This window comes from Amphiprion ocellaris, chromosome 7 (genome assembly GCF_022539595.1).
Source record: "Amphiprion ocellaris isolate individual 3 ecotype Okinawa chromosome 7, ASM2253959v1, whole genome shotgun sequence".
NCBI classification, from domain to species: Eukaryota; Metazoa; Chordata; class Actinopteri; family Pomacentridae; genus Amphiprion; species Amphiprion ocellaris.
In genome coordinates this window covers 26,832,166-26,854,137 of record NC_072772.1, presented here as the reverse complement: position 1 = coordinate 26,854,137, position 21,972 = coordinate 26,832,166, and the positions used below count along the sequence as shown (strand labels likewise).

Genomic DNA, 21,972 nt, shown 5'->3' with positions numbered 1-21,972 from the left:
TTTCAGCTTCTTACCCGCATTTCGTAGTTTACGGTTTCTAAGCACGGACACGATGACCAGCAGGTTTCCCAGGACATCGACAACGGTGGTGAAGATCAGCACGCTGGCCAGCGTCGTAATTGCCCAGGCAGGACGGGCTGCCCCTTGGCTCGGCTCCGGCCCATGTTCCGTCTGGTTTTTCAACAGCGACTCATCCTCGGGCATGTCCATGGCCTCTGTCTCCCCTCTTCACACTCTGCGGTCGGTGTGACAGATCGCTGGCATGCTGCTTTCCAGTGACAGCCTAAAATGTCAGTTGTGTCTTTCAGTGGCCACGGGTTTCCTCTGCACCGACACTGCGTCCAGCCGCGCTACCAGCGCCAGAGTCCGCAGCCGTTCCGCTACCTCGCTTCCAGTTCACCCGGAGCGGACCTTGATGCAGAAAGTACAGAAGCCCAACACCCGCTATTCTTTTCCCTTTCCTTCCCCCTCCGTCTCTCTAGACTTCAAGCACCCCATCGCTCCTCTTCTCTGCCACTCAGACCCCCCCCCACCCCCCTCCTTCTTTCCCTCCCCTCCTCTTCCTTTCGTTATTGTTTATGGGACAAGAGGAAGTCCCTTGAATCTTCTCTGGCATTCCGATGTCGTTTCGTTACTATAGTATACACTATATTACTTTTGCTCACTGAATTTTCCTGTGAATGACCGTTTGAGCATTTTATCTAGCTGTTTGATGCAAATAATTATTCGTCTGTTTTCATTGATTGAGCTTTTGAGCTTGAGTAAATCTCCACACATAACTTGGCATAATCTTTTATGTCTTCGTTTTAAAAAATATTTTCTTTCAACTTTTGACGAATAACTGTCTCAGGCGTTTTTTGACATCCATTCTGAGTTTGTTCTTGGAGCATATGTATAAAGTTAGGCTTACATCTGCCTACTGACACACATCATAATGAGGCAGGAACTTTAGCACAGTCAGGTATCATGAAGAATAATCTGTAACCTGTCAACATACACGACCGATAAAAAGTTTAAAAACACCTCAATTTTTAAATGTTTTTAATGTCTTAATATAGGACCTTAGTTGCATGCTGGGGGAAAAACAAGCTTTGATTTGTAGTCTTTACTCAAAATTATTAGTTCACAAAAACAAGAACCAAGCTGTATAAACTAATTACTTTAGGTTAAATATACTAAACACACACACACACACACACACACACACACACACACAACAATAATAATAACATTATCTAGGATTACTTAAAATTATGTGCTGCTATAAGTAATGTCTTTTCTTCAATTTTAATTATTTACACTATTTTCATTTTGAAAATTGTAATGAATCCATTGCACTTCAATAAAATGGGGCGGGAAGAAATTAAATAAAACAATTAAACATTCCAGAATATTTTATTGCTGACAACACAATGCAGCACTTAAAATGTTGTACTATAGCAATGACAAACTTTTCAACTAAAAGAAAAGTATAAACAGGCAGTAATACTGCTTAGTAACAATTCCAGCTTGTCTGGAGAAAAACATGAACACACAGCATCTGTATCTGTATCGTCTATATTCTTCTGAACAACTGGATACATTCACACATGCAATAAAACTTCATACGAGCTTATAAAACCTTCAACTTGACTGGAGGAGGACACATGAACTGTGTTAACTGTTCCATATCAAATTAGCACTAATGTATGGGTCTGCGCATACACTTCTAAATCTTGGAATATAAAACACAAGCAACTCGACAAACATCTCACCCATTAAATCAATTCCTACATAGTACAAAATAACCACTACCTTCTCAACATTTGTTAACATCGATAACAAAAGGGAATGTAATTATGTGAGGATTTTGTGTTGCATTATAGAAAAAAAATTGCAAAGATTTGTTGGAGCTGTTGAGTTAAACAGGGAACAATTCTGATTGGTGTATGCAGAGACACAAGGTTGTAGTGAACAATCAATGCTACCAAAACAATCTTAACTGACTTAGTGTAGATTGGTGGGATGGCTTCATGCCATTATTGCTATGCAGACATGTAGTTTGTATACTGCTGGCACGTCGCAAATTTGAGGTGTCTCTGCATCCTGACCTGAACATTATGTGCAAGCAGACATACATACAGTGCTCACTTACGTGTAATGTACATTAACAGAACAAGTCTTCAGAACAACGCAGACACTGGACTGTAAATAATTGCACTTTAATATAGGCAAACACACAAAAAAGCCAAACTGAAACTATTTCAATATGGCAGCACCTGTTGGATATTGAATTGTTGCATATGTGTGTGCACAGAACCCTATGAAACTGCCTCATATATAGTGACTTATATTCATTCATATATATTCTAGACTGAGATGGAAGGAAGATGAGAGCACAGCACCTTCGATTGATTGACATACTCGATAAGGAGGATCCCAATGTCAAGGTGGTGAAATGAGTCATCATCATCATTAGGGTCCTAACAAAATAAGGACACAGTCATGCGATTTCTCATTTAATAATCATCAGTAACATTAAACAATGTAATGTAGCCATGGGAGAGTCAGACAAATGAGGGGAGGTGTGAATTGGACTGTTAGAGTAGATTAAATAAACAGTTTGCCCAAAGAAGTTCGAAAGAGCTGTTGCTATCACATTTTCCTTGTGTAATTTTTTTAATGGTTTGAGCTCCACAAAAAGAATGCCTGTCTAGTCTGGTTGTATAGGGATGTTGGGAGTTCACGGAGATCATGGTGTTCTCAGAAAATTCAGTTTTCAGATATCCTGTCAAAGTAATTAATTACTTACAAAGCATGCTTTGTAGAAGTCTCAGGGTTCATCACCAAGGAGACTAGGAAGCCCTCTGAGAACCAGTGTCCGAATATGAGTTGGCTCTTTTGAGAAATAAAATAACACAACTAACATTGTTGATTGCACAAACCATACAGTAGCACTTTCTGGGACATGTTGTCATTACAGTGGCTGTGAAAAACATGCAATGCAAGTATATGATGGACATGAACCCACCGGTGTCTGCTGTAAAAGCTGGGTCGACAGCTGTCCAGTGTTCCCTCTCTTAGATTGAAATATCTCAATAAGACGAAGACTGTGCCGATCAGTACTTTCATAGAATTCCTGGTTGAGGTTCTTGTCCACAATCCTGAAAAATACAGCATATCATATTTCAAGACTAAATAATTGCTGGACTTTTGGGTGAGTCTTAGACAGTGGACCTTAAGTGCATTAATGACCTGCGCAAACAGTGTTAGTGTAAGCAAGGAAATGGTACACTTCTACCTTAGCTCCCATGTTTTAATCTGTACCGTTTTAACAGGTATCCCCTTTTGTCACATATGAACTCATAATACCTACACTTCCACTGCATTTTCACATGAACCTGTAAAAAACACCTGAACAACTCAGTTCAAATCACATGGACTCTGCTGCAAAGCATTTACCTACATCTGCTAAGGACTACTGACCTCATCGTTTGCAAAGTTTGTTAAATTATTGCTAGAAATGGAACCATAACACCATTTTTGTTACAATTACTAACCTCTGCTGCTGCCTCCTGCTCTGCTCCACCCAGCGGCTGTTCCACCTCTGGTGCTGCTTCCTGCTCTGCTCCACCCAGCGGCTGTTCCACCTCTGCTGCTGGGGTTCCCCACAGAGATTTCTTCACTGTGAATGAGGTGAGGACAGAGCTGAGAAGAGTGTGTCCTGGCAAGTCAGCAGGTCCTGATGGAATACCACCGACGCTTTTGAAGGAGTGTGCTGCAGAGCTCGTGGTGCCTCTGCACACGCTCTTCAACTGGAGTCTCCAGTTGGGGAGTGTGCCAAGCCAATGGAAGACATCCTGCATTGTGCCAGCACCTAAGGTTGGGAGGCCGTCTGGGATCAAAGACTACAGACCAATGGCCCTCACATCTGTGATCATGAAGACCCTTGAGAGGCTCCTTCTCTGGCTCCTTGAGCCACAACTGCAGAGGGCGTTGGATCCCTTAGAGTTCACCTATCGAGAGGGCATGGGTGTGGAGGATGCCATCCTGTATAGGCTTCACTAGACCCTGTCTTTTCTCGATGTTACTCAGGGGTGTGTGAGGCTGATGTTTTTCGATTTCTCAAGTGCTTTTGACACCATTCAATTCAATTTCAATTCAATTCAATTCAGTTTTATTTATATAGCGCCAATTACAGTCAAATTGTCTCAAGACGCTTTACAGAACCCATATGCCTGACCCCCAGAGCAAGCCCAAAGGCGACAGTGGCAAGGAAAACACCCTTTTAACAGGGAAAAAAACCTTGAGCAGAACCCGGCTCTTTATGTGGGGGGACCCATTTGCCTGCTGGCCGGGCGGGTTGAGAGGGACAGAAGAGGTAGAGAGGTAAAGGTAGAGGGGTGGAGAGGTAAGGGGGGGCAAGGAACATAAAACACACAATTTGATAAATGTATGATAAGATGATACATGCAAAGTACAACTGACATGGAAACTGCTATGGTGTACAGCTCTGGCATTAAATATACTACATATGTAGCTGGTGGTAAAATTCAAAAATATGTAGATGAGCATATCAAGTATAGATTCAGTAAGGGCAATGCAGAGTAGACTGGCGGAAATGGGCAGCTGGAAGCAGTGGGCTGGAGGAAGGTCAGCAGCAGCATCCCACAGATGGAGACTAGGCCAGTTGGTGAGAGAACAACCACAGGTCTGAAGCATCCGGCTCTGGGACCAGGGACACTCGGAGAAAGGACACAGGGAGAAACAAAGTGAGTGTAACGCAATATCGGTACATATATTAAATAGAAAGGTAAATAGAGAAGGGCTCAGTGCATCAAGAGAGGTCCCCCAGCAGCCTAGGCCCATAGCAGCATAACTAGGGGCAGAACTAAGGGACAAAGGGGAAGTCAGTTGTGCAAATGAAGACTCCAGCTGAACCCCTCAGGGTCCCGAAGTCAGCCCTAACTGTAAGCTTTGTCAAAATGGAAGGTTTTAAGCCTGGTCTTAAAAATAGAGAGGGTGTCCGCCTCTCGAACCCAAACTGGGAGCTGGTTCCACAGGAGAGGCGCCTGATAACTGAAGGCTCTGCCTCCCATTCTACTTTTCGAGATTCTAGGAACAACAAGTAAGCCTGCAGTCTGAGAGTGAAGAGTTCTGCTTGGATAATATGGTACTATCAGGTCTTTAAGATATGATGGAGATTGTTTGTTAAGAGCTTTATATGTCAAAAGAAGGATTTTGAATTCTATTCCAGATTTAACAGGAAGCCAGTGAAGACAAACCAGTATCGGAGAACTATGATCTCTCTTGCTAACTCCCGTCAGTACTCTGGCTGAAGCATTTTGGATCAGCTGTAGATATTTCAGAGAGCTATTAGGACAACCTGATAATAAGGAATTGCAATAGTCAAGCCTAGAAGTAACAAATGCATGGACTAGTTTTTCTGCATCACTCTGAGACAGGATGTTCCTGATTTTTACAATATTTTTCAGGTGGAAAAAGGAAGTCCGACAGATTTCTTTTATGTGTGAGTTAAAGGACATGTCCTGGTCAAAGATAACACTGAGGTTCCTCACAGTAGTACTGGAGGCCAATGTAATGCCATCCAGAGTAACTATATGCTTTGAAAGCGAGTTTCTAAGATGTTTGGGGCCAAATACAATGACTTCAGTCTTGTCTGAATTTAGCAGTAGGAAATTACAGATCATCCAGGTCTTTATGTCCTTAAGACAATCTTGCAGTCTGGCTAGCTGATTAGTTTCATTTGGCTTCATAGATAAATACAATTGAGTGTCATCAGGGTAACAATGGAAATACAGTTCTTCCTAATAATGTTGCCTAAGGGAAGCATGTATAATGTGAACAGTATTGGTCCTAAGACAGAACCCTGAGGAACTCAATGAATAACCCTAGCATGCTCAGAAGAGTCATTGTTGACATGCACAAACTGGAACCTGTCTGATAAGTAGGATTTAAACCAGTCCAGTGCTGTCCCTTTAATGCCAATACAGTGTTCTAGTCACTGTAATAGAAGTTTGTGGTCGATTGTATCGAATGCTGCACTAAGATCCAACAAAATAAGTATAGAGACCAGTCCATTATCTGACGCTATGAGAAGGTCATTAGTAACTTTCACCAGAGCTGTTTCTGTGCTATGATGCACTCTGAAGCCTGACTGCAACTCTTCAAACAAGCTATTCCTTTGTAAAAGTTCACATAATTGATTTGCAACTGTTCTTTCGAGAATTTTAGAGAGAAACGGGAGGTTGGATATCGGTCTATAGTTAGGTAAAACATCTGGATCTAGAGTGGGCTTTTTAAATAAAGGTTTGATTACAGCAACCTTAAAAGCCTGTGGTACATAGCCTGTTACTAGAGAGTGATTAATCAGATCTAACATTGAGGAATTAATTAAAGATAAAGCCTCCTTGAACAGTCTAGTTGGGATAGGATCTAAAAGACATGTCGATGGTTTGGATGTGGAAACTGTTGAAATTAGTTCAGAGAGATGTATAGGAGTGAAAAATTCTAAATGTCCATCTGGTCTTACAGCCAATTCTAAAGTATCTGTACTCACTGATACATCTGTGACATTTGTAGGAAGGGCCAGATTAATTTTTTCTCTAATCATAACAATTTTATCTGTAAAGAAGCTCATGAAGTCGTCACTGCTCAGAGCTAAAGGAATACAAGGTTCAACAGAGCTCTGACTCTTTGTCAGCCTGGCTACAGTGCTGCAGAGAAACCTGGGGTTGTTCTTGTTTTCCTCTATTAAAGATGAATAATATGTTGTCCTGGCATTACAAAGAGCTTTTTTTATTTTTTTAAATAAATTACTAGGCTATTTTTCCAAGCTACATAAACTTCCTCTAAATTAGTGGAGTACCACTTCCTTTCCAGCTTTCGGGACGCCTGCTTTAAAGTCCGCAGCTGGGAATTATACCAAGGAGCAGGTCCTCTCTGAGATAGAACTCTCTTTTTTACAGGTGCAACACTATCAAGTGTTGTACGCAGTGAGGCTGCAGCATTATTAACAAAATAATCCACTTCTGTGGCGGTAAAATAATAATATTTCTCTTCCATTTTATCAGTAAGTGGTGCTGAATTAAATAGAGAGGGTATTACTTGCTTAAATTTAGTCACCGAATTGTCAGACAGACATCTACTGTAATGATATATTCTTAACTCCGATACAGTCCATTGTTGTAAATTGAAATATTATCGTTAAATGGTCAGAAAGAAGAGGGTTCTGGGGAAATATTGTTAACTGTTTGATTTCTATGCCATATGTCAGAACAAGGCCTAGGGTGTGATTAAAACTGTGAGTTGGTTTATTTACATATTGAGAAAACCAAATTGAGTCTAATATTGAATTAAAAGCAGTCGTAAGGCTGTCACTGTCCACGTCAACATGAATGTTGAAGTCCCCCACAATAATCACTTTATCTGAGCTGAGCACTAAATCAGATAAAAAGTCTAAGAATTGAGATAAAAACTCAGAGTAAGGAGCAGGAGGACGATATACAACAACAAATAAAACTAGTTTCTGAGCTTTCATATCTGGATGAGAGGAAACAGAGTAAGATTTTCAAATGAACTGTAACTAGGTTTAGGTCTCTGGATAATTCTTAAGCTCGAGTTGTAAATTGCCGCCATTCCTCCTCCTTGGCCTGTGATTCGAGGAACATGACAGTTAGTATGACTAGGAGGAGTTGAATCCTTTAGACTGCAACCAGGTTTCAGTTAAACAGAACAAATCAATCTGGTTATCAGTTATCAAATCATTTACTAACAGAGATTTAGATGAGAGAGATCTAATATTTAACAGACCACATTTAATTGTCCTGTTTCTTCGCTCAGTCGAAATAGTGGTATTTATTTTTCATTAGAATCCAATTATTAGCCAATAATCTTGAGAGACAAACTTGAGGAACTGAGTGTGGAGCCTGCTTTCATAAAATGGATTATGAACTACTTGACAGAGAGGCCACAGTATGTAAGACTGGGGATACAGCCTCTGGAACTGTGGTGACCAGCATCGGAGCTCCCCAGGGAACTGTGTTATCCCCTTTCCTATTCACCCTTTACACATCAGACTTTGCCTATCAGTCGTCATCATGTCATATCCAGAAATACTCTGATGATACAGCTGTGGTGGCCTGTGTGAAGGGAGGGGATGAGGGGGAATACAGGAAGGTCATTTCGGACTTCACACACTGGAGCAGGTGCAATGGACTTGTGCTAAACACGTCCAAAATGAAAGAGATGATAGTGGACTTTGGCAGGCCGAAATCACAGCATCAACCAGTTCGGATCAACGGTGAGAGTATCGAGGTGGTCACTACCTACAAATATCTGGATGTCCACCTGGATCACAAACTGGACTGGTCAGTGCATGCTAATGTAGCATACAAAAAAGGTCAGAGCAGACTCTACTTCCTCAGAAGACTGAAATCTTTTGATGTCTGTAATGAGATGCTGTTACCTTTTTTATCAATCAGTGGTGGCTAGTGCTGTATTTTTTGCTGTGGTGTGCTGGGGAAACTGGAATGATGGTCAAAGAGGGGAATCAGTTGGACAAGCTGGTCTGGAGGTGTGTGCCAGTGATGGGGAGCAGGGTGGACTCTGTTGGAGAACTGGTGGAGAACAGACTGAGGAGCATGATGAAATCCATCCTCAGTAACAGCAGACACCCCCTGCATGAAACTGTGGCTGCTCAGCAAAGCAGCCCCAGTGTGCTTCTTCTTTCTATGTGGTGCAGGACTGAGAGGTTCAGGAGGTCATTCGTACCGACCGCAATAAGACTATACAATGGATCTTGCTAATGTGCACTTTATTACCGTATTGGCCCGAACATAAGACGACCCTGATTATAAGACGACCCCCTCTTTTTCAAGACTCAAGTTTGAAAAAAGACTTTTTGAACACCAAATTAATTTTTATACAGAAAATAATTACAGTACATCTGAAACAAATGATTATAACAATATATTTGAGAGAAAAAGCATGTTATTTTGCCTCATTCAAATCTTAATATCTGAACATTTAAATATGTAAACTAAAGTGCAATCACATTCGTAAATGAATGGCTTCTGGTTTTTGAAATGTAAATAAACCAATCTATTGTGATAAAACAACAAAATTGCAATAACTGCATTAACCATCAAAGTGAAGTCTAACTGTAACTGTAGTCTTGAAACAAATCTGAATAAGGAAAAACACTGCAATAAAATAATGCAAACTGGTTAAACTTGAGAGTAGCTGAGATCTGTCATGACAGAACATTACTCCTCACAAACATCCTCTGCCTCGCTGTGATCAGTGTCACTGTCCTCACTCCCATCCTCTGGCTCCGCTGGTTCCTCCCATAGCACGTCATCCTCACTGCCGTCCAGGGCATTTGATATACAACATTTTTTAAACCCGTGGATGATGCTCTTTGGGGAAACTGCATCCCATGCGTGGAGGATCCACTCACAGAGCAAACGTACCGAAGGCTTCTGAATCTTTCCTGTCGGTGTGAGTGCGTGATCACCAGACAGGAGCCACTCTGTGTATTTCTTTCGCAGATTGTCTTTGAATGGTTTGTTGACCACAACATCCAACACCTGCAGCTGACTTGTCATTCCCCCCGGAATGATCACTAAGTCGCCGTTCATCGCCTTCACTTGTTTTTTGACTGGATCAGACAAGTGTCCACGAAATGCATCCAAAATCAGCATGTTCCTCTTTTTTCTGAGTCCCCCACGCCGTCTGCCCCACACAACCTTGAGCCAGTCCACTACAAGCTCGGTCTCCATCCAGCCCTTTTCCTGGGCACGTACAATAATGCCAGCTGGCATCGCCTCCTTAGGTACTGTCTTACGTTTTAAAACCACATACGGAGGGAGTTTGGTTCCGTCTGCGAGGCAGGCTAACATGACGGTAACGCGGCTCTTCTCATTTCCAGTGGATTTTATAACTGATTTCTCACCTTTCTTGTGTACAGTGACAGGTGTTGGCATGTCAGAAAACACAGGTGTCTGATCAGCATTGCCAATCTGATCCAGTGGGTAAGAGTGCTTTTTCCTTAAGTTGATGACATAGCGCTGAAAAGACAACAGCTTCTCTCCAAAGTCAGAGGGCAGGCGCTGGGCTAGACTTGTTCTGCGTCGCAACGTTAGTCCGTTACGCCGCATCATTCTTTTACACCAGCCGAGGCTTGCTTTGAAGTCAGCGGTGGGTATGTTTAGCTCTTTGGCTATTTCCACGGCCTTGAGCTGAATGACAGCTCTGCTGATGGGCATCCCGTCCTTTCGTTTCTCATCCACGTACGCGCACACCCTCCTGTCAAGTTCTTGGAAGCGGCCGCTCTGAGGACCACGGAAAGCTTTTCTCTGACTGTGAGCATTTTTTAGGTGATCTTTTTGAGCTCTCCATCTCCGTACATTACACTCTGTGACACCATATTTCACAGCCGCTTTGCAATTGTTTGAAGACTCTGCCTCATTTATCACCATCATCTTGAAGTTTACATCATAACTTCTCCTCAGCTGCCGGTTAACCTGGCCGATCTTCGACCCACTTTTCTCCAGATTGTCGTTACGTTTCTCCATTTTCTGTTATCTCTTCTATTATTTTCTTCTCTTTTCTTTCTTACCGCTATTTTTTATTTTTCTTCTTCGTGCTACCGCTATTTTTATTTTTATTCTTCGTGACAGGGGTTCGCTTTGGCCTGGGGAGTCAAGTTCAGCATTCGCTTCAATGATATCTGGCGCCATCTAGCGTCGTGAATGGGTATAATGTCTAGACCCCGAATATAAGACGACCCCCACTTTTTCAGTCTTATTTCAATGCAAAAAAGACCGTCTTATATTCGGGCCAATACGGTACTATTGATAGTAGCTTTTAACCTGTTATTTATCTTTTTATTTACTATTTATCTTTTTTTACTGTGTATGAATGAATCTGAATGTATGTCGCACACTGTGGGCTGCTGGACACCCAAATTAACTTATAATACCATAAACTCAAAAAATATATATATACTAAAGTAACATAAAGTAACAACTAAAGTAACAGATCTAGGGCGCAATAGGGACTCTTGCTCATTTGTATACAGTTGGGCTTCTTTTAACAGGCACAGAAGTCACCCTGTGCTGGCTACTCAAAATATTGTTTGTTAAAGGCACTTACATACTGCCTTCACTTTTCAGACCTGTAAGATTTTTATATACAGTCGCAGTGCACAACATAATGATGCGGTTCTTCTCAAGGTGGAACTGTGGTTGATGGGTGGCTATCCTGGTGAGATGGGTTTTGCAGTCCTAAAACAACCAAAATGAAGTGTCCTGCACCACCTCCATCTAAGTGATACAGTCCCGATAGCCTGCACAGATAGCTGACAGACTTGGCATTGGGATGCATGGTGAAGCTGGTCCTGGCCAGCCACTAGGAGCCTTATCCTCGGATCAGTCTGCTGTCTTCACTCTGGTTGGCCACAGTTCTACTCCAGGTTATACTTGGTTTCTTTATTTATTTTCTATCATCATAAGATTATTCTTTATCCCCCTTTTTCTATTTCTGTGTGTAATTTTCATTGTTGTGTTAATATTCTATTTATTACTGCATACCTTTTTCAATATGTTAAAGTGGTTACTTTCAAAGTAAGGTGGTTAAATTAAAATTATATATTTTTGTTGTTATTTATTAAAATTGATCATTAAAAGTCATCAAAAATGAATGATATCAACTGAAATTAAATATATCATTATGAATTATTAATTTATAGTACCAATCCCTACTATAGACTAAGTACAGACCATTTATTATTACTGACCTGTTTGCTTGCACCCATTTCACATAGGAGTTCGGTATGTCAGTGGTAAATGTAAATGGTAAATGGTCGGCACTTATGAAGAATCTTTCTACCATAGCGGTGCTCAGTGTGCTTTACAATGTATACTTTTTTTTTTTTTTTTTTTACCCCCTTCACTTCCTGTGGTAGCCATGCTATGCTTTGTCATAATGTTTATATAATGTTTCTGTAATGTAATAATTAATGTCATATTTTTGGACAGTTATTATTACTGCACATTCAGTGTCATGAATTTTAGAATTGAAAGGATTTTTGAAGGGTGTAGCCCATGCCCAAAACAGACGTTTTGCAGATGCTTTGACACAACCAGAGCCCTTAAAAGAGATTTTCATCTCAAGGACTCTGGAGAGAGCTATCAATATTTCAGAATAAAAGCGTCAGTACTATAACCAGATCATCATTCTAAGTGAGAAATTGTTCTCAACTGAGCTTACCTGGCAAAATAAAGAATAAACAAACACCTAACAAACAAACAAAAAAAAAATCATAGACTGTAACTTGTCAGTTCTGTCAGTCAAATCAGTTGTTATGTTAGTAAAATCCATAACCATACAACCATGCACCAGAAGCCATTGAGAAGTTACTAACTCAAGACATTTTGAACAAAGTTCCTTAAGATACTCGGTTTACAACCAGTTGAGTCTACTGTCTATGCAATGCAATGCAATGCAATAATCCAAACATCTACACAGACACTGCAACCTAAAGGATACTCTCATTGCTCCAGTTATTGGTTGTGTTAGACACAAGACCCCCTTTTTTGGGGGGCCAATCAAACTCTTATGCAGGACGCCAAAGCTTTGTTTCAAACTTGATAAACCTTATTCCATGAGATTTCAAGCTTTGAAGATAAAGACATAACAGACAAACAAGAAAATAATATATTCAAATATAAATAGAGGTATTGAACCAATGAAGGCCAGTTAACAAAAATAGTAGGAATGCAGGAAAATGCTTAAAATTGCCATTTTTTCCCACCTAAAAATACTAATATTGCCACTATTGTTTATTCATTTTAGCTAATTATCGTCAATGCATTTTGTTGTTGTTAGTCTTCTAGGCTATATATTCTGCCAATCCTTAAACAGCAATTTACAGCAATTGAACAACACTTGATACTCATCACTATACTATTTTCTGCTGTTTGGATTTTTATAGAAACTTTTAATGACCTACTTGTGTGTGATATTTAAATGTTTACCTACATTTGTTCATCTTTGTTGCTGTTGTTGTTTTAGTCATCTGTCTGTAATAATTGCCTTGAAACCACAGTCCCATGAAGCTAATTCATGGATTTATACTGCCATCTTCTGGATCTCAAGCCAGTGTCGTTCTCTGGTTATTTATCATTTTATTTTGCAAAACGATCAACTTAAAAATAGACAGTGGTCAGAGATGAAAGCTAAACAAAACATATTTGTTTCATTTCGTAACAGAAGAAAATGTTAGGAGCAAGTCAGTGTTATGCCGAATCTTATTCTGAAGCGATTCCGGAAGCACTGTTGTGTGTTTTCCGTGCGTGAAGGAAGCTTGACCGAAGTGCTGCTGAAAGCTGTCAGGCTTCTGTCCGTCTCACTCTTAGCGTTTATCTCAGCATGGCATCTCAAGAGCTGGCAAGAAAGCTGCAGTCGCGGCTGGCCGCTACGCAGGAAGGCGAGCCGAGGCCGGAGCCCGAACAAAGCCCGGTTCGGCCCAAACCGCAAGAACCCGAGGCTGCCTGTGGCGATTCGTCCTCCGAGCTGTCGGCCAAACTGACCCGCAGACTGGACATCAACGAAGGCAGTACTGCTCCTCGACCGACCCGCGTCTTTAACCCTTACACGGAGTTCAAAGAGTTCTCTCGCAAGCAGATTAAGGATATGGAGGCGATGTTCAAACGGTAAGGCTAAGTCTGCCAGTTCTTGTGTCTGTTTACACATAGGCTATAGCAGTGGGCCGACATGTTTATTTGCAATTGTGGGGATTGGGACTGAATGAGCAAGCAGGGCTGAAGCCCGTGATAAGATTAGGTGCTGCTGCTGACGTAAAGTCTGCAAGTGAAGGGATGTTGTGAGCTTGCTCGCTGATTCACAGTGACTCTGACTGTAGGCCATTTGCACTGTTAGCTGGTTGCTACCCAGCGTTTTGGCTATCCACTGTTGTGTCGTGAGGAGAGACCTCAGAGAAGTGTACTACGAATCGAGATTAGTGGGTTAGTGAGGTATGTTGAGCTTAAAGCCAGAGTTTATTGTCATGAAGGAGGATGTCTGCTAGATCTCCACGGCAACTGATGCTGTGGAGCTAACCTGGTTCAGGGCAGGTTATGATCAGAGTTTCAGATTTAAATCTGCTGAAAGAAGCATTTCAAATCGTTTCCTGGCGATTATTTGTTATGTTATGTTTGGTCCTGATTTGTTGTCAAGTTCGTTTACTGTGCTGGTACTGCAGCTGATAGAACACAGATTAGAAAATTGATTATTTTATTTATTAGAGAGAATATTCAATCAGTAATTTTAATTTCACTTTAATTTCACATTAAATTGATATCTTGCATTATCGGACAATGTCAGATCTAAATACACTCCAATACAATATCATGATTAAATATATACGAAGTGTAAAGTTTAATAGCTTTAATGCTGATGATATAATTATATTAACATACGTTTAACTGTTTTCTCCCAGCATTCTTGTCTTGCATCATTTCCAGTGGCAGAGCATTTTAATGTCAGAAATTATTATCTTTAGGGTCCGAGCATGAATGATGCAAGAACCCTATTGGAATGCAAGGAATTATTGTTTTTCGGCAAGCTGATTCACATTTTTGAGGCCTAAACATGCTCAGAAACTCATGAAAATTGCACACACATCAGGACTGGTGAAAAACTTTAGATTTTATGGGATGTGAGCATGTGTGTGTTAAAATGGCTCCATAGCACCCCTTGCATCACTACTAAGGGCAGGAAATTTCACCTGTATCTATAGAATTTGGTAGGCTTTTGTAACCAGTGTTGGGCACCTAACTTTTAGAAAGTAATTAGTAATAGTTACTGGGTACTTCTCCCAAAAAGTAGTTTGAGTTTGTAATTGAATTACTCCACTCTAAAAGTAACTACTTACCAGGGAAAGTAACTGTTGTGTTACTTTTTATTGTTTGTTTAAATATGTCTGACAATTTGGATTTTTTCTAAGCAGGTTTCACAAGCCAGTTGCATGGAGTTACATATTCTAATTCTTCAAATCCCCTTTTGAACTCAGCATTTATTTTAGCGTACTTGGCATCTATGTATTTAGAAAATGTCTTTCTGCATGGCTGACCGGTACCTGCTCTCCCTGGTAATGTGTAGAGATAGACCGATATGGGTTTTTCAGGACCGATACCGATTATTAGTAGTTAGAGGAGGCCGATAACCGATATTTGGAGCCGATATTCATTTGCAGTAAAAGTGTAAAAATTGGCGTAAAAAAATTGAATAATGCAAACACTGAACTTCATTGAAATGCCTAAAGCATGTTTATTGAATCACACAAATAGAAAATAATAGCTCCAGAAGTGCCTGAATTTCCTAGACTCAGAAACATCTCTTATAAAGTTGAATAAAAGGTTAAATAAATAGCTCTGACATTTTTCCACAGAAAATACAGTAAAATTTAAATATAACTACAATGACTTGTCTTTGTTTTAAGTTCAAACACAACAAAAATACAGGGAGTTCTCAGGCTCAGCAGCACCTCTTGTAAAGTTAAATAAAAACTTAGATAATAGCTCCCTGCATTTTTTCACAATAAATAAAATAAAATTTCAATATAACTGAAATGATTTAACTTTGTTTTAACTTCAAACAAAAACAAAAAATGCAGGAGTTCTCAGGCTTAGCATTATCTCTAGTAAATGCAAATAAAAACTTGCTTCCAGAGATTTTATAAAGTAATAGTATATAAAACAAAGTTAAATAAAATTTGCACAGAAATGTGTCAAATCAATCAGTAGTCCCAATTGAGCAGCACAAGATTGTGGTGCAAAAAACAAAGTTGTTCAGAGTGCTCTCCAGTGAGACGGCTTCTCTTACGTTCATAAATTGTAGAAATTTCACTGAAGATTCGCTCACTTGGGACTGATGAGGGTGGTGCACAAAGAAATTTTCTTGCATGTTTGGCAAGTTGCTTGAAGCTCCCTTCATTCTGTTTCCACCACTGAAGTGGATCCCCTTGCCACCTGTCGATCACTGGCTCCTTCAGGTACAGGTAGAGCTCATCCTCAATGCAGCCGCTGGCCAGCTGGTCATCAGTGTGGGGTGCCAGCAGAGAAGTGAACATCTCATCAACACGGCTACAAATGGATGTCTGTTCCCTCCGTTGCCTTTTGTGGGTGTTTCCATCATCCTCGTGGGTCCCACATGCAGCAGCCTGCTCCTCCACACGAGCCTCCTCAGTAGTTGCCTGCTCCTCCATACTGGCTCTATCTGTTACAGCATGCTCCTCTCGAGAGGTCCGTTGTGTGGAAGCATCCACTTCCTCTTTCAACCACTCTTTGGCCTTGTTCATTGTTGTGGCAACGGAGAATGCATGGCTCTTATATCGAGGATCTAAGAGACAGGCCAGCACCACAGGCTTTGTGTCCTCTAATTCTGAGAAACATTTCTCCAGGCTCTCCCTCATGACTTGCCTGAGCGTTCCAATGCCTTTTGCGGAGGGCCCCTCATCTTGAAGAAGCATCTTCAGCACAGTCAGGCATGGAATAATGCAGGATGCTGATGAGTTACTGTGGCTCACCTGTAGTGTCACTTCCTCTATTGGTAGAAGAGTCTCAATTAAATTGGACACAAGGTCCCACTGTTGAGCGGTGGGACTTGAGAATCCTCCATGTTCACCACAGTAGAGGTGAAGCGCATGTTTCTGCTCCAGCATTCTTTGCAGCATGTGGAGCGTTGAGTTCCACCTCGTTGGAACAGCCTGGATTATGCTATGTTCTGGTAGGCCAAGTTCCCTCTGAATCTTCAGCAAACGCTGTTTGGCCAAAATGGAGTGGTGGAAATGTGTAGCACAGTTCTTAAGCATTGCTATAACATCTCTGATGGCTCTTTGACTTAGTAGACCATCATGCACAACAAGTTGCAATGCATGAGCTGTGCAGCTGAGGTCAGGGAGTTCAGCAAGCCTCATCCCCTTCACAATGTTTGTGCCGCTATCTCGAAGCACTAGTGCCACACGATCTTTCCTTATTTTCCATTCCTCAAGCATACTGAGGAATGTGTCTTTGAGGTATTCCCCAGTGTGTGACCCTTGCATCACTCTGGTATTTAAAACAACCTGCTTTCTTGTCCATTCATTGTCAATAAAATGGCATGTCAGGCTCATGAGTGACTCTGTCGCACCAGACCAGCAGTCCGTGGTGAAGGAGAGGGAGTAGCCAGCATTTTCTGGTTGGATCATGGCTTTGATCTTGTCCACAACCTTGTGGTAAACTTCTTGAAGCTTTTCAGTTCGATAATATTTCTCACTTTTCAGTGAATATCGTGGCTCTGCTGCAGCCATAAGGCGCTTAAAGCCAACATCAGACACCATCGAGAACGGCTGGTTATCAGTAACTATCATTTCTATGATTAGTTTGTCCGTTAGTCTAGACCTGTTTTCTGAATTTGTCCACTTCCTTTGTTTATCAAACATGCTCAGTATTGTTGGTTGCGATGAAGTTGCCACATCTGTATGAGTTGCTGATTCAACTTCACGTTTCTTCTGAGCAGTTTTATATAAGTCAGGGTGATGAATCCTGAGATGGGACGTTGGATGTTGGAGGTGTTTTTATTTTTTGCTACTGTTGCTCCCATGCTGATTTCACCATTGCATGTTTTGCACACAGCCTTCCCTGGTGTTGTTGACCAAATGAAATACTGCCAGACTGCACTTTTAGACTTAGGTGCATCCATCTGTAACAAGGGTTTGAAAAAAATAAGAGAGAAGTGTTAAAGGTGGGGCCACATGCTGACATATGCTCAACTCAACATGCTTAATTTATTGCAGCATTTAGGATGCCTTAAGTTGATTTCATTATTAAATGATATATTTTACCATGCGATAGCAAGGACCCTGTCATTCAAAACTGTGTTGCTACATTATTAATGATTAATATGACAAAGGCTACATATAAAAGTATAATAATTGCTATGAGTGCAATTAAACTCCTGACAGGACACAAACAGCCTTTCGGGCTTTAATGAGCTCACACAGTATTTAAAATGTTCCACCACTTTGTTCAGATAAATCATTTCTGAATTTTACTCTCTCATCTTCCCAGATCATAGGACCAGAAAGCTCATAGCAACGTTAGTAGTCGTGAGTTGTAGAGTTTTTCACGTGACTTTAACTACATACTATTCTCCACATTACGTACCGTGATTTCCGGACTATTGAGCGCACCTGAATATAAGGATCCGAATATTCGGATCTCAAAATAAATACGTGCAGTAGCTCTGTTTACTTCTTTGACCGACAGATCGATTGCCTTTAACTTAAAAGCTAAATCATATGCATTCCTTCGTGTGTTTTCCATGATGAGGGTGTGTGCATGAAGCGCAAAATGACTGATTTGAAGAATTTAGTGTGAGTGCGTTTGATTTAATTCGAACAGTTTCATTGGTCCACTGTGACCGGTTCGGTAATTTCATTCTGACGAGGATAAACGTATTGATGGCATGAAGCTGGCCCGTAGAAATCTATACATTAGCCACATTGTTGTATAAGCTGTAGGGTTCGAAGCGTGAGAAAAAGTAACGGCTTACTGTCCGGAAAGTACGGTGTATTTTCCCCATTGCTAATACATAGTCTGCAGAGCGTTTAGAGCCAGATCGACGAACTAATTTTATGGTAAAAGCTAAGCAGCCTCCACTTTAGCGCTCCCTAAAACAAGTGAACTGAGTTTTTTATGCACTCTCTCTTAATCACACACACATGCTTTTCTATCATGGACTGTTTCCATCTCGATATTATCAGCAGTCTTCTTTTAAATAATTCACAGACATGTTGGGACGTAATACGAGTTAGCAGAGCTGCCGCTAAGGTTTACTCTGCTCTTACGTTATTCTGCTGCTCACTGTAACGTTAGTAGTAGTTGTGAGATGCAGAGTACTGGGATGTTTATTACAATTTCGGAAGAGCTTTCTGCATTTACCTTTGACACGTGTTTTCTGTCCGGAGCTTCTCACACAAGAAAACTTTTCCTCTCACTCTCCAGTGTGTGTGAGGACAGCTTCTTCTTCGGAGACTCTGCCTCTGCCGCTTAACCAATCAGAGGACGGGGTAAATAGTGCAGGAGACAGCAGGCAGGAGAGAGAGGCGCGGCTGCATCTGAGCCGAAATAACCCAGTTTTAAATTGATTTCTTCATATCGGCCGGTCGGATTAAAAAAAGGCCGATGCCGATATACGTCAAATTTCCAAATATCGGCGCCGATAATCGGCCCGACCGATAATCGGTCGATCTCTAGTAATGTGCCAATGAGGGCTCTGAAGGAGTGAGTCAACTGTTGATACTGGGAGCATGTTCTCAACAACATACCTGCCTAAAATTTTCTCCTGTTAAACTGCGACAAGACTGATCTCATCTTTATTGGACCTAAATCACTCACACCATTTCCCCACTCCCCCATTACCATTGATAACACCACCCTATCTCCTTCCGCTCACATCCGCAACCTCAGTGTGATATTTGACAGCAACCTCACTTTTGAACCCCACATTAATCAGATCACCAAAACTGCCTATTTCCATCTCCGCAACATCGCCCGTCTCCACCCCTTCCTCTCCTTCTCAGCCGCTGAAACCCTCATTCATGCCTTTGTCACTTCCCGCCTTGACTACTGCAATAGCATTCTCTTCGGCTCCACCTCCAAAGTTCTCAATAAACTTCAACACATTCAAAACTCTGCTGCCCGACTCCGAACCCGAACCCGTTCTCATGACCACATCGCCCCCGTCCTGCAGAACCTCCATTGGCTCCCCATTTCACACCGCATCCAGTACAAACTGCTTCTCCTCACCTTCAAGTCCATCCATAATCTTGCCCCCTCTTACCTTACCGATTTGCTCCTCCCCTACACCTCACCCAGGAATCTCCGTTCATCCCACGCAAACTTCCTTTCCATCCCGCACAGGACCAGCCGGTGACATTGGGGGGACAGAGCCTTCGCCATTGCCGCCCCCACACTCTGGAACTCACTCCCCCATGCCCTCCTTGACTGCACCAACCTCACCACATTTAAATCCCTTTTAAAGACTCACCTTTTTAGATCTGCTTTCCTTAAGTGATTCTGTATTTTATCTTGAACTTGATTTACTATTTATTGATTTTAATTTACTGTTTTGTTTTATCTTCTTGTATTTTATGTACAGCGTCTTTGAGTTATTGGAAAAGCGTTTTATAAATAAAATTTATTATTCTTCTTCTTCTTCTTCTTATTATTATTATTATTCCATTCAGTTCAGTCTGTGTCCCAAGTTTTTGTGAAGCTGGAACAGAAAAATCCAGCTTTAGCTGCTTGGACAGCATGGCTACATGTTCTTCTTTGTTAGCATGTTAGCGGAGCTCACGTTAGCCCCACCTGTTCGCTATCATCATCAACAGAGTCAACAACAGTGTTTTTGCCCATTAGTTTTGTAGAAGCTTGTGCTGTTGAGAGATGCTTCATTAGGTTAGAGCTGCTTACAATGGACGTGAACAAACACTTCACTCCGGCACATAATATACACTTCACATGTACGTTCTTGCCTTTTACCTCAAGGAGAATAGAGTCTGTATTTCCACTTTGAAAATGCCAACTTTCCCTCCAGACTCGCCACTGCGGCAGCTGACCTCTGTTAGTTTGGGTGTGTGGGGCTGCTGTTTGCGTGTTTGGTTTGTGTGTAAACTGAACACTGCCTCAGACTGGATTACTGTGAAAGCTCACTCTACCTTAGCCAATCATCATCACTTATGCGGTTGCCTCGTCCCTCTCTCCTCTCTCACCAAAAAAATAAACAGTTTTTGCAGCTCCTGTGGCTGAGAGCCAAGTCGGATGGCAAGAGCTTCAATGAGTAGCTTTAGTTCATAACGCGCCTAATTTAGTTTTTGGTAATGGTAACGGTGTTGTAACAATGGAAATAATAATTAGTGAGATTTCCCGTTACTAAAAAAAATAATGCTGTTAGTAACACTGTTTATTTTAACACTGTTACTCCCATCACTGTTTGTAACACTTCAGGGCGCATAAAAAAGCCAGTGGCACCCCCTAAGCCACGTGTCAAACTCAAGGCTCACAAGCCCAATATGGCCCGCCACATTATTTCATAAGGCCTGTGAGACCTTAAAAGGTGAATGATTATCTATATATATTATATTAGTCTATGCTGCTTTAAAGCATATTTTGACCATAAACTACATTTCCCACATTACATTATTATGTTACCGATTACGGATTATATCGATTATGTTAACCACGAAGTGACTGCATCCCGCCACTAGATGGCAATGCATCCACAGCAGGACGGAACATTTCTGATGCGGTGGAGAAGTCTTTAAGTAAAAATTACCATGGGAAAAGCTGGTGGGACTAACTACCGATGGTACACCTACAATGTGTGGAGGAAAAACAGGCTTGGTTGGACTAATGAAGGAGAAAATGCAAAACAGTAACTGTAAAACATCTCTGATAACGTATCATTGCATTGTCCATCATCTGTGTAGAAAGGGTCTGGAGCTGGATGATATAATAACCACAGTCAAGAAAGCAGTGAACTTCATTCCGGCACGTGGCCTGAATCATTGCTAGTTCCAGCTGTTCTTCCAGAAGGTGGACTTGGAGCATGGAGACATGCCTTACCATACAGGAGTATGGCTGAGTAGGAGCAAAGTCCTAAAACGATTTTTTGAGCTTAGGGAAGAAATTGCCCTTTCCATGCAAAGTAAAGGAAAGCCCTTGTCTGAACTGTCAGATCCAAGCTGGCTGTGTGACTTTGCTATGTTGTGTGACATGACCGAACATCTCACCCAACTGAATCAGAAGCTGCAGGGACACAAACAAGTCATTAGTCTGACATGATCACAGCTTTCGAGTGTAAACTCAACCTATGGATGTCCCAGGTGAAACAGGACAACCTTGCCCATTTTCCTGTTTGTCAGAG

General features: G+C 41.4%; 2 protein-coding genes across 2 annotated transcripts in view; one reads left to right on the top strand and one right to left on the bottom strand.

Annotated features, from left to right (window-relative positions):
* The window catches only part of mtnr1ba (melatonin receptor type 1Ba), an 85,064-nt gene extending 84,568 nt beyond the window's left edge, over positions 1-496 (bottom strand). The window contains exon 1 of the mRNA XM_023267782.3: positions 15-496. Coding sequence (XP_023123550.1) covers positions 15-210 — 196 coding nt within the window. The 5' untranslated portion in view covers positions 211-496. The remainder of the gene's footprint in view (positions 1-14) is intronic.
* A 12,849-nt stretch (positions 497-13,345) lies between these two features.
* efhd1 (EF-hand domain family, member D1) overlaps positions 13,346-21,972 on the top strand; it is a 34,257-nt gene continuing 25,630 nt past the window's right edge. The window contains exon 1 of the mRNA XM_023267787.3: positions 13,346-13,718. Coding sequence (XP_023123555.1) covers positions 13,435-13,718 — 284 coding nt within the window. The 5' untranslated portion in view covers positions 13,346-13,434. The remainder of the gene's footprint in view (positions 13,719-21,972) is intronic.